The 12,171-nt window shown below is 50.9% G+C and overlaps 2 protein-coding genes across 2 annotated transcripts in view; both read left to right on the top strand.

Annotated features, from left to right (window-relative positions):
• Positions 1 to 9,510, top strand: part of VSX2 (visual system homeobox 2) — an 18,977-nt gene extending 9,467 nt beyond the window's left edge. The window contains exons 3-4 of the mRNA XM_017741648.1: positions 6,567 to 6,747; positions 7,732 to 9,510. Coding sequence (XP_017597137.1) covers positions 6,567 to 6,747; positions 7,732 to 8,126 — 576 coding nt within the window. The 3' untranslated portion in view covers positions 8,127 to 9,510. The remainder of the gene's footprint in view (positions 1 to 6,566; positions 6,748 to 7,731) is intronic.
• Positions 9,511 to 11,313: 1,803 nt separating this feature from the next.
• Positions 11,314 to 12,171, top strand: part of LOC103621027 (acetyl-coenzyme A synthetase 2-like, mitochondrial) — a 12,504-nt gene continuing 11,646 nt past the window's right edge. Inside the window, 1 exon segment of the mRNA XM_008639770.2 lies at positions 11,314 to 11,836. Coding sequence (XP_008637992.1) covers positions 11,524 to 11,836 — 313 coding nt within the window. The 5' untranslated portion in view covers positions 11,314 to 11,523.

A 12,171-nucleotide genomic window follows, 5' to 3' on the forward strand; every position in this document is an offset into this window, starting at 1 on the left:
GCCTTATCTCAGGGAACAGTGGGCACCAGGTAGTACTGCAGACACCATCTCTTGCTGGTGCACAGCCTCTGGTGCCTACGTTTTTTTCTGGAGAAGGTGAGAGAGCACCTTTGCTCAGTGTGTGCTGATAAAGGGTAGGGCACCATGGAGCTGATGCTGGCATGCAGGGGGCAGTCCCAGAGCACAGGCAGTGCTCCACAGCCTCAGAGGAATGCTGGCATCCCATGGTCTGATTTCAGTGCCCATTGAAAGGCATTGTGAAGGGGATGTGACATTTCTCCTCTGACTGTCCTGACTCACCTTCTCTAGCATGAAAGTGATAACGTGGCGTGTCCCTGCACGATCACAGAGTGCATTACACATGGATGTTTATGAAGATTTATGCTGAGGTTTCCTCAGTGCTAGAGGACCTGCAGAGCAGTATTAGTGGGGGGAAAGAAGGCAAAATGAAATAATGCAGGCAGGATAGCAGCTTGGTTAATGGAGTCAGGTACCGTGATCACCCAAAGGATGGATGTGCGCTATCACCCTTTGTGGCAGTGACAGATGTCTCCCTGGGTTTGTGTGGACTAGGATGATGACTGCACTCTTGTCAGCTTTCTTGTGACTATCATGCATTTACAACCCTGATGTTTTCTTGTTTTTCACTCAGCATGTTAGGAAAAGAAGAATTTGGGTGTTGATCTGCCAGGTCCCAGCACATGGCAGCCTGTACTGTAGGGCCAAATAAGCTACTGATCAGTTGGAATCACAGTGTGGCCATGGTGAAGTCAACGTCTCAGAGATGCACTTGCTGTGCAGATGTGAGGCACAGACTGAGTGTGTGCTGAACCACTGATCTCACCATACTGACCCTGCACATCGTGTGCACACTTGTTTTTCTTTGGGGGAGATGGGATCCCTGCAGCAAATGAAACTGTTTGCTTTTGAAAGGTTACAAGAAGTGGAAAAACATGGTGCCCTGTGAGGCCAGGTGAAAACCCCAGATTTGCCAAGGGAACACAGTTTAAGACATGTTTCCTGGTCAAGTGGGATTTTACAGCTTTGGTTGCATAAGTCAGACAAATTGCAACAAAAAGTTATACATGGCCCATGTAGTGCTTTTAAGAGCAGGATTCAGAGACAGGCCTAGCCTGCAGGACTGGTGGCATGGTAATATAATGTACATTTTTGCTGGGTGCCAATTCAGCCCATATTCAATGAGCACCCTGTTACTCTTTTAGCTTAGAGGAGACCCAAGCTTGGATGAACCATCATGTCTTTATTCAAGAGGGATGAGTGCTGTCTCACAGCTCATCTTGTATCTCTGGTTGGACCTGTTAGCCAAGTGGGTTGGACAAAAATCCAGCTCTTATCAGGAAGGGCCCTTGCTATGTTGTGTACGGGAATTGCTCTTTCTGAAGTGAGCTCAGCAAGCTCTTTCCCAGTGTTTAGCACGAAGAGGGATGATGAGTCCTGTGATCAGCCATGCAGCCCATGTGCAACCTTTATTGCTCTCATTTAACTTCATAACCACTTTACACCAGCCATAGAAAGTGATGTCACCATAAACAGTACCAATAACTTTGACGTTACATTTGAAAAGACAGCAATAAACTGTTTCCAGGCTTACACAAGTGGTGCAGTCTCCACTAGCAGTCAGGAAGCTTTTCTGTAGTGATTGCTAAAACCGAAGGATTTGAGGAAGCCCCAGGGCACAATTGGAACTCATGCTCTCATGGCAGTCCATTATACAGCCCCAGTGCTCATGGGTATGGGTGGGGTGGGGACATGCTCCAAGGAAGATATGAAGCCATTCTTTGCAGTGTTCACATCTTCCCATTGAACCCCACCAGGGCCACAGGTCCTCTCTGATATGAGGACGAGGACATCACTGTTTTTTCAGAGGAGGTTTTCATTTTCACCACTCTCATTGTTGAGTCTTAGGTTGGAGAGGGAGGAGGTAGAAAGGGAGCGGTGTAGGAGTCAGGAGAAACTGAGTGCTAAGATGGCAGCAGGGCCCCGGATGTGGAGGGCAGCTGGAGGTGTTGTCTGGTCTGCAGCTTGACCCCCCAAAGGGCTTCAAGTGGGTAAAGAATAGGCACCTGCGTGTTCATGTGTGGGGGAGATGCTCTCAGTGTGGCTCTGGGGGTATTGGGGTGTTGTCCCTTGCCTTAGGTGCTGTTTTGCCAACAGCTGTGTGCAGCTGCTCCCTGCAGCCTGGCAAAGGCATGTGCTGGAGTGTCTGTGTGTCCGTGTCGGTGTGTCCGCAGGTGCGGACGGGCATCTGCCTGTGGCCATCTAGTGGACACTCAGCTCGCGCTGCTCTGGGCTGGGACCGGCTTGCGCTCCACAAACCTCGCTCCTTGAAAGGCTCCTGTTGGAATGCAGTATCAAAGGCAGGATGAGAGATTTGTTGAAGCAAAATTTCACCATTATCTAGCCTGGAATTTTCCTTTAATAGGTGAGGAATGCTTGGGCAGGGAAAATAATTTTTTTTTTTTAATATTAGTAAGACAAAAAAAATTCCAATATCATTTCTCCTGTCGTTGTACCCTAGCTTGGAAAGTAGCAGCCAAGAAAATGAGTATCACTAGTGGAAAATTTTAGTTTGAAACAAAACAGAAACAATACACAGGAACACCATAGATTTTAAAATATCCCTTTGACAATTCAGATTTCTGGATTATGGCCAACTGCAGGGAGATTTCTCTCTTCAGCAGACAATGTTTCAGGCACTGATTAGGTAAACAAACTAACTAATATAATGAATGTGGATAACAAGGACGTGTCAAGTCTCATGTCCCCTTGCAAAATGAGAGATTTCTCCTCCTACAATTTGCTCTTCTGCATCATCAATAATCCGAAGAAGCATCAGTCGTCATTTGTGATTCAGAGGAGGAAACTGGTGAGGTTATCCTTGCCAGCCTTGACTCCAAAACCCCCACTCCAAAACACTTGCAACTCTGTAGTCAAGTACGGAGTGCCTGAACTTTTATTGCTTTTCACAGTGGGCACTGGAGGTGAGAATTAGGTGATGATTAAAGTTAGAAACATTCCCATTTATAAGGTTTTGCAATACTGCAAGACAAACCTGTCCGCTTTACTCTATTGTCCATTTTTGGAGGATAGACTTCCTGGAACAAGCTTCCCAGGTTTCACAAAGGGTGTTTGTGTGAAAATAAAGAGGTGTGAAACTTCTTAAGGTGTAGCATGTTGGTCCAAAAGACACCTCTGCACATCAGATTGTGACAGCTTTGCACAAGCATGTGACATGCTTCAGTCTAAAATGAATCAGAAGGTTTCACCACTGCCCATGAGATGTGGAAGCAGAAACACAGTCTTTTCACCATACCCTGGGCTGTGCAACAGACAACCAGATGAAAACAAGTGAGAAGGAGGGTGCACAGTGCAGAGCCACATCAGTAAAGTGTTTCACAAAGCTGAGCTAACCCACAGGGTGGGAAGGGGCAAGAGGAAATGTGGACAAACTTAGACATTGTTTGAAGCAGACCAAATTTTACAGAGTTGGAGGAAGCTGTAGAGTAGATATCTCCAAGCAAGGACAATAAGCAGCCAAAGAACACCAAACCCACAAGAAATTTGTAAGGTGAGTAAAGTGCAAGGGTGAAACCCTCTCCCAGAAAAGTGAGGTGCCAATAATAAATAATTGCATATTTGGATGTTGTGGCTGATGTACCACACAGCTGAAAATACCTCTGAATTACTAAAACCACCACGTAATTCAGCTCAGAATCAAGGCATGTGAAAATTTTGGTAACATATTGATAAATTTGAAGAAATCAGTAAGATCTTCACCTAGAGGAAAGCCCCACTGATGGAGCCATCCGAGTGAGGACAAAATCATGAGAACAGGACACAGGGGACAATTGTGATCTGAAGTGGCATGGCGGCTGCCAGTGCCGTGTTGGAGCTCATCACTCAGTGTTCCTCAGAATGAGCTTGTCACAGAGATGCTTGACTGGGATCTGATCCCAGTAATACTCAGTATTGAGCACCATTGGTTTCACTTAATTTCATGCCTCAGATGAAGATATAGTTCCTGGTATTAAAGCAAGATGGTCAGTCTTCCTGATTTCTGTTCTGTTAAACATTCTGGGATTTCAAACTTTCATTTTTCCTAATCAAAACCAAGAGGAAATTCCCATAAAGTGACAAAAATTGGTTTTGGAAATCTCAGAATGATCTTACTGAGATGTTGATGCAATTTTGATTTTCTCATTTGGTTTTAAAGCATAGATTTTGCATGTCTTAGGTAACTGAGATTAAAGTACAGCATTCAGAAGAAAGCTATAGATAATTTTGATTACACTTCACTGGCTGGACACAGTTTTTCCTGTGCGATTGAATCAGCATTTTTTGATTGAAAATTTTCTACCAGCTCTAGTCAAAATTGGGCTGCCAGCTGGCAAAGCTTCTGCTACTTCCAGTATTTGCGTAACACTGCCATGGAGAAGGGGATGCTCGAGGGTTTAGAGGCAGTGGGCAGTGCTGGGGAAGGCTGACACCTGGCCAGGGAAAAGGGAAGAGGAGCATGAGGCGTGGGGAAAGATGTTAGAGGCATCAAGGCAGGAGGGAGGAGAAAGGGAAAGTGGTAAAAGCATCAGTAAAGAGGCACCTGCAGCTCTGCACCCTGTGCTCTGGGAATGGGAGGATTGCATGACCTGGAGCGAGACCCTCTGCCAGCATCCTGCTGACTGCACAGCCAAGCAAACCCCTGTATTCACACAGGCATGGAGGAGAGGGTGAAGAGAGGAAGCTCTGCATTCCTGAGGGTCTTTGCAGCAATCTCTGGTCCAGGGGTTACAGATCAGCAGTATGAAAGTGTAAATCAGACCATTTATCATGCAGAGGAGGTGACGTGGTGAAGCAGCCTCCTTCCTTTGCCTGGTAAAATCCTCTCCGACATGCACAGAGTGTCTTCTGCTGGGAGAAGCTGGGATCACAGCTGGTGGGACCACCACCCCACCCATTCCACAGAGCTCTCTGGTGGAGCAGGCTGGCTGGGCTCCTGGGAGAGGCGAAAGCTGGCTGTCACCAGTGCTACCAACCCAGCCACCTGCCTACCCTGCAGCTCTGTCCCCACCATAAGGCTTCAGTGCTGGGCAGTTCTCCTCTGCACAGGTAGAAGAGATGATATTGCCTTGCCAGCTGAGACCAGGACGTCACTCCATGGCATCAGTCTTACGGTCCCCATGGCAGAGCTGGGGGACCGGCACAGACTCCCAGTGCTCCCCACTGCAGCTTGAGCTCCCCCACAGCGACAAGTGGTGGGGACAAGAGAGGGTTAAGCTGTCAGCTCTGTAATGTTAAACAGGTGTCAAAGGCACCTCCATATATCTGCAGATTGAAATCAAATTCTTTGCAGTATAAAAAGATAAATTACCCAGGCGATTCCCGCCTCATCCCACTCATCAGGCCAGCGCCAGACGGCAAGCAATTTTTTTTTTTAATGTGCTAACGACCTAATCAAGCAATCAAGTCGGAGAAGATTGCGGAGTGACCCCGAGCATCCATCTGCCAGAGAGACCCCGACATTCATTTCCATTCTGCCGTGTACTTTCCGGGAAAGGGAGGGAAAAAAATAGAAAAGAAAAAAAAAATCCTAAACAAATTAACACCCAATTTTCTGTCAGTCTAATTAGTTAAATGAGGAGGTGTTTGGGGTGTCCACGGGGAGGGAGGGACTGCCTCTCGGAGAGGGGCCTGGTAACTCCATGGCATTAATTAGCGCAGGTCAATGGCGTGGTTCCCTGGGGACCAGCTGCTTTAATTTCCCGTGATATTTCAGTGCCTGAGGCCCATCGATTCAAACTGAAATTAACTTATTTTTCAATCAGGCCTGGGTTGCCCCTGGGGCTGACTCTTCCTTTGCCTCCTTCTGAATAGACCTCAAGCAATTTTTCATCTAAAGCTGATGCCTCTGCTCAGGGGGAAGGGAGGGGAGCCGGGGAGGGAGGAGGGCGAGGGAGACAAGAGGAATGGAAATCGGAGAGAGAGCACTAATAGATTTCTGCCAGTATCACCCTCTCCCCGCCATTGCTGCCCGCCTCTCTGCTCACTGCCCCCCAGGTCACAGCTCAGAGATTATTCTGCCAATTTTCTGAGAAGATGAGGGGCTTTTCAAACTGGGAATTCAGAGCAAAGTGCACAGAGAGCTTCCCCCTTCTCTCGAGCATCCACCCCCATCCCAGCCCTCCCTGCAGGCACTGCTGCCTTCAGCCCTGTGCCACTGCTCAGACACACAGTAAATAATAAAAGAAAATCCCAGGCACAAGAGCCAAAAGCCACTAGAAAAAAGACGTTGGAATGGCAAATTAATTACATCCTGTGGAGAGGGATGGAACCTGCTTTCACACTTGGCCCTCACCAGTCCTTCAGGGGAGGGAGGGAGAGATACCCAATGTCTGATGCATGGGGGAAGCGGTTGTATTGGCTTCAGGATAAGCGTCCACCCATCTGCTTTCATCCTGCTGCAGAAGTACATGCATGTTCCCACACGGGAAGGGGACTGGCATGCCTTCTCCCTGCACAAAAACCATGTCCCTCCTTGTTGCCTGCTCCAGGTTTGGTTCCAGAACCGCCGGGCCAAATGGCGGAAGAGGGAGAAATGCTGGGGCAGGAGCAGTGTGATGGCTGAGTATGGGCTCTACGGTGCCATGGTGCGTCACTCCATCCCGCTGCCCGAATCCATCCTCAAGTCTGCCAAGGATGGCATCATGGAGTCCTGTGCCCCTTGGCTCCTGGGTAAGAGAGCAGTCGCCTTCATGGGGGATGGCGAATGGGTAGAGACGGGGGATGTGAGGAAGAAATCAGTCACACTGAAAACAGGTGAAGGGCAGCAGGGCAAGGGCCCCCCATCCTGCCACCCTTGATGCCTCCGTCCCCCAATGACCCTTGTCAATAGGGTTTGACCACTCATCCCAAATTCCTGTTGGACCTTGGATCTTGACCTGCAGAATCTGGCCAGGGCACAAACTTGCCCCCTCAGGCTGGTGCTAACCTTCACTTCCTATGGCTCAAGCATCCTTCATGCCCAGCTCTGAAGCAGGGGCTCCAACCTTTGCCCAAGGGAGGAGGTCATCCCAGTCTCACTCCTCCTACCCTGTGATGCTGGATGGGGTGCTAGGACTCCCAAATGCTCCATCTTTGCCCCCAGTTCCAGGTGGAACACTCTGCTGCCTCCTCCTGGTCATGACACCTAGGGAAGCTGCATTTCTGTATGGTTTCACTTGGTTTTCTGTGCAGACATGGAGGTAGCAGCTACCCTGTCACACTCCCGCTCTTTACTTCCTTCTTTCTGACCTTCCAGGCTGGTTCTGCCCCAAAACTAGTGTCTGGTATCTTGATGATGGGCTATGCTGTCTTTTTGTCCATGTGCAACTGAGAGAGGCAGAAGGGTGGTTGTAGTTTGGTACAGAAATAGGCAATGAGGGATCTCCCTCCCCAGCCTCGGTGAAGCTCAGGCAACTATGCTGCTGTCTGACACCCTCATCTCCATGCAGGGACAAGTTAGCTTCAGGTTCACAGAAAGAAATGAAGGGGAGAGTAATTATAGACCGTTGGGACCAGCCACAGTCCACAGATGCTGCGCTGCTCCAGCAGGCAGCTGCCTTGCCTGGGCTGCCCTCGCGTGCGGGCCGGAGCAAGTGGCTCGCCATGACTGCTGTGTGAAGCGAGGGTTTCTGCTTTTCCTTAATTCTGGCCTCTCTTTATCTTTGCTGTTTTCAGTTCAAGATGGCTTTCCCATGCCCAGGCGCTTTTCTAAACCCGAATACCAACAATTCTTTTTAGGGATGCACAAAAAGTCTCTGGAGGCAGCGGCTGAGGCGGGGAGGAAGACAGAGGTGGAGCGCCAGGCCCTGCCCAAGCTTGACAAAGCTGACAAGGAAGAAAGGGGTCCGGATCCCAAAACCACCATTTCCCAGGAGGAACTGAGAGAAAACAGCATTGCTGCCCTCAGGGCCAAAGCTCAGGAGCACAGCACCAAAGTCCTGGGGACCATTGCCGGGGACACCCCAGCCCCAGGCAGGAAGCTGGAGACAGGGGAGGAGGCGGCAGTGGCAGAGGATGACAGACAGACGGAGAAGTCAAACTCATCGCAGAAGGAGGAGAAGTTGATCTAGGGGGAAGAGAGGTGGCAGAAGCCAGCCCCGACAGACACTGTGTCCTCTGGGGGCCACGTTCCCCCTTGGACTGCCAGGCGTCCCCGGCCACCCCTGCCAGGGAGAGGGGCACTGGTCTCTGTGTTTGGGGCTGCCTGGCAGGGGTGCCCACTGCCTGTTCCCCTTGAGAATACCCCTGCCCCTTGCTCCTCCACCCCACCAGGCCTTCTTCACCCCCCACCCCTTCCTTTTGGGGGACTGGGAAGTGTCACATCATCACTGCCACCAATGACACTAAGGCTCTGTTCCCTTCAGCCTCACAACTGGCTCTGGGGCTTTCTCCTTCTGCAGCCCCAAACCCCATTTGCCAGCCTGAAGCAAGCCTGTTCCTTGCTGCCATGCCTCTCCTTGGTGCACATCTCTGCCCAGTGCTGCCCAGGCCCCTTCCCCTTGCGCCCTGTCCCACCGTGCCCCAGGCAGACACGCCACCTTCCCCTGGCCATCGCTTCTGCCTCTGGCCCAGGCTGCAGCAGGGCAAGCCCGTGGCAGTGCTTGCATGAAGTGATGACTATCCATTGAGGGTGGTTTGCACCTTCCATCGGTCTCTCCCTGCCCAGCACTGAGGTCTGCTGAGAAGGGACTGCAGCTTTAGAGCAGTTATGTTTTGCCTCTTTTTGGCAGGGACAGGAGGGTTTAACCCACAGGCACAACATCCTGGTCCCACCTGGCACCCTGAGGTGACGTCAGCCCATGTCACTGTCTTGGGCAGGGCTGGACAGTTTGGTCTGACTCTGCTCTAAACACCAAAACCCTACACCCCTGCAGAGGGGATGAACGGTGAATTTATTTATTGAATACATTATTCCAGGTGAGACAACAACATCCACCTAATGTATTTATTGAATTAAATTTGTCCAGCTCACCCTCTGAGTGTTAAAGGGAATGACAGCCATGCACATCCACCCTGATACACCCTGTAATGTGTACATACATCCCATAGGAGCACATGCAGACCCACACAGCCAAACTCACTCCATGGTACCATCACCTTCCCATTGCAGTAAAGCACTATTCCCCCTCCGAAAGCTGTAGGACAGTGACTTCCAGGTGACCCCTTCTGTCCTGCTTTCAGCTGTGAGCATCCTTTCCCCAGAGCTACTGTTTTTCTTCCATCAAAGGTTAAGCCCAGTCATTCAACCCCTGTTTGTCTTTGTCCCGCGGTCGTTTGACGTGTTAGATGATAGCCCATGGAGTGTAAATAATGTATATACAGTGAGAAAATAATTCAGTATTGAGGTGTTTGAGATACGGAGCTGTAACAACTTCTAGTCATCCAGAATCTGTGATTTATGTGCCATTTTCTGTAAAGATATGAAGAAGAATAAAACTAAACAGGAATACTGTGTATGAGTCCAGTCACCACTGTTCAAGGAGGGTGAGTTCAGCCAAAGCTGAGAGGGAGTTGGATGCCCTACTGTAGCCAGAGAGGGGTGAGAGATCCAAAGTGGCCCAGAGGCCTGCACTTTCCTCCCCACCGAGGCATGGAGAAGGTGGGGCTTGGGTCTCTCTCTGCAGCGGAATACAAAACTGAAAGGAGTGTGCTTGTACTTGGAGCAGAAGTAACAGCATACAACTGGTGAGAGAACAAGTCACTTCAGCATGCAGAGCAGCCCTGGTGCTTTGGGTCATCCCAATATCACACGTGCCCTGGTGTTAGAGAGTTGCATAGATCTCCAGGCAGGCTTAGCCTCTGCCAGGAACAGGCTGCAGGGCCCCGCTGGCCTGGGGAGCTGAGGCAGCAGCCAGACACTGCAAGTGCAGGGCAGCTGGTTGAGAGAGAAGGGCACCCACAGGATTTCCAGTGAGGTGAGCTCCAATTTGAGAGCAATGGAAGCCTATTCTGGGTTACCAGATAAGGAGTTAACCTGCCCTGCTAAGAGCAACTGGGAATGGTCTGGTGGAAAAACCTAATGTCTTCCAGGGACAGGAAAAATGCTGAGGCAGAGTGGGTGTGCATAGGAAATAAAAGACTAGAGGAACAATGAGACTGCTTGGGCCTCACTTTGTGGAGGGGCTGTAAGCTCAAAGGACTGTGTTTCCCCAGAGGGACAGCACCCTTGTAGGCTCCCACCAAGCTTGGGGCAGCTTTGACCCAAAACAGGTGTGTGATCTGGGATGAACGTACCTGATGGGAAACAGCGCCTGGCTCCCACACTGGTGTCCAGCCTGTTCACTACACATACCAGCTCCATAGATCATGAGTGGTGTTGCATTCTGAAGAGCAAAGAGGAGATCTACTAACCCTGTCATCTCTACTGGGGATTCCTTAGGTGTGCCTGGATGAGAACAACCCTGCTTGCAGGGAGAGCTTTTTCTGCTCTTTTCTTGTGCCCCCTAGGAAAGGAAGGGAATTTGGGTGATGACATTAAGGAATTCCAAATTCTACCTTAAAAAAACTACCTATATAGGGCCTAAAGGAAAGGAAGGCAGACAAAAATGCTGTTTGGAGGCAGGGTGGCAGCTTAGCTCTGCTAAGGTGGGTGGTGGGAGGTCTCAGTGTGAGGAGATGGGCTGCACTGCTTCATGCCAAACCACCCCCAGCTGCTCCACCACGGCCTCATTGAGTGCTCCCAGGCCAGCTGGTGGTACAGCCAGAGTGTAGAGCTTGGGAGCAGGCAGAGAGCCCAGCCCAGCCTGCCAGAGGGGACAGCCCTGACAGCCACCCAGCAGTAAGGTGGGATGGGATGCAATATTCCCTGCAGCTGACAGCCACGTGAGAAAAACCTTACCTGTCCCACCATAGCCTAGTGCTCTGCTAGAAATAGGCCTTAGATCTGGGAAGGGGATAGTCCTATCACTCATGACTAGCATGGGGGTGACCCTAAGATTTACAGGGACCTGCCCCAAGCTGCCTTTTTGGCCAGCAGAGGACTGGGGGATACAGCAGGGCTGCTGTGGCGAGTAAGGGGATGGTGATGAATAGAGGGAGGTGAGTGGGGATGAAACAGAGGGGTCTGGGGATGCAGTGCAGCCCTGGGAGAGCAGGAGCAGGCTGTTAGAGCCTGGCCCAGGCACATGCTTAACCTGGCTCCTGTTCAAGAACGGCTGTCAGGACTCAGATAAGCATGAAGGTTATTTTCAGTCAAATATTTCTACAGCCCACCCCTTTCCCCTCCCTTAGAGTGATTGAATTTCTTTTTTCCCATAGTGCTCTGGAAGAGAGGAGGAGAGGAATAAGGCAGGGCAGAAGGGGTGCCCGGGCTCCCTGTGTGAGAGAGCTGCTTTGTGTTCAGTCAGCCCAGGACAACGTAGCACCACCTTCCACAGGGGCCTGAGTCTTGCCTGGGCCAGGTGTCTGGAGCAGCTCTGTGGGCTGCAGGCACCCATCTGCTCAGTGAGAGACAGGTATCCTGCAGTGATGGCCAGGCTGCTGGCCAAGACCTGCTGCTCCAAAGTGCTTTCTCAGGCTCCCAGATGCCCCCCTGGGTTGGTGGCTGCCAGAACCTGGAGCCATGGGCCTCTCACTGCCTACATGCCTGAAGCCGTCGCCTTCCCCAGACCCAAGGACCACCAAGATTTGTACAGGGTGTCAGTGGAGCAGAGTGACACCTTCTGGGGAGCACTAGGAAGGAGCCGGCTCACCTGGATCACCCCCTTCCACTCTGTCCAGGACTGTGACTTCTGCCAGGGCAGAGTCTCCTGGTTCCTGGGTGGGCAGCTGAATGTGACAGGTAAGGAGGGAGATGGACATGGGATCCTACCAAGTGCCTGCAGGTGTTTCTGTGTGTGTGGCTTCAGCCCTGGGAATGTAATGGAAGAGCACAGAGTTAAAGGTCTAGAGAGAGGGGGGTCCCCAGAAGGTCCAGTTGGTCCTGCAGTGACTGTAGTGTAAGGTTGTGGCTGGCCCTAAGGAAGCAACTGGGTTTCACTGGAGAGGTTGCAGCTGGATTGGTGTGTGCTGGGAGCTGCGTGGCTCTCCCTCAGCCCCTGTGGATCCCACAGCAGTGCAGTAGCTCTGTCCTGCAGGAGCACAGGAAGTAACATCAAACCCTGTGCATTCAGCAGG

This window comes from Corvus brachyrhynchos, unplaced genomic scaffold (assembly GCF_000691975.1).
Source record: "Corvus brachyrhynchos isolate BGI_N302 unplaced genomic scaffold, ASM69197v1 scaffold115, whole genome shotgun sequence".
Classification (NCBI taxonomy): domain Eukaryota; kingdom Metazoa; phylum Chordata; class Aves; order Passeriformes; family Corvidae; genus Corvus; species Corvus brachyrhynchos.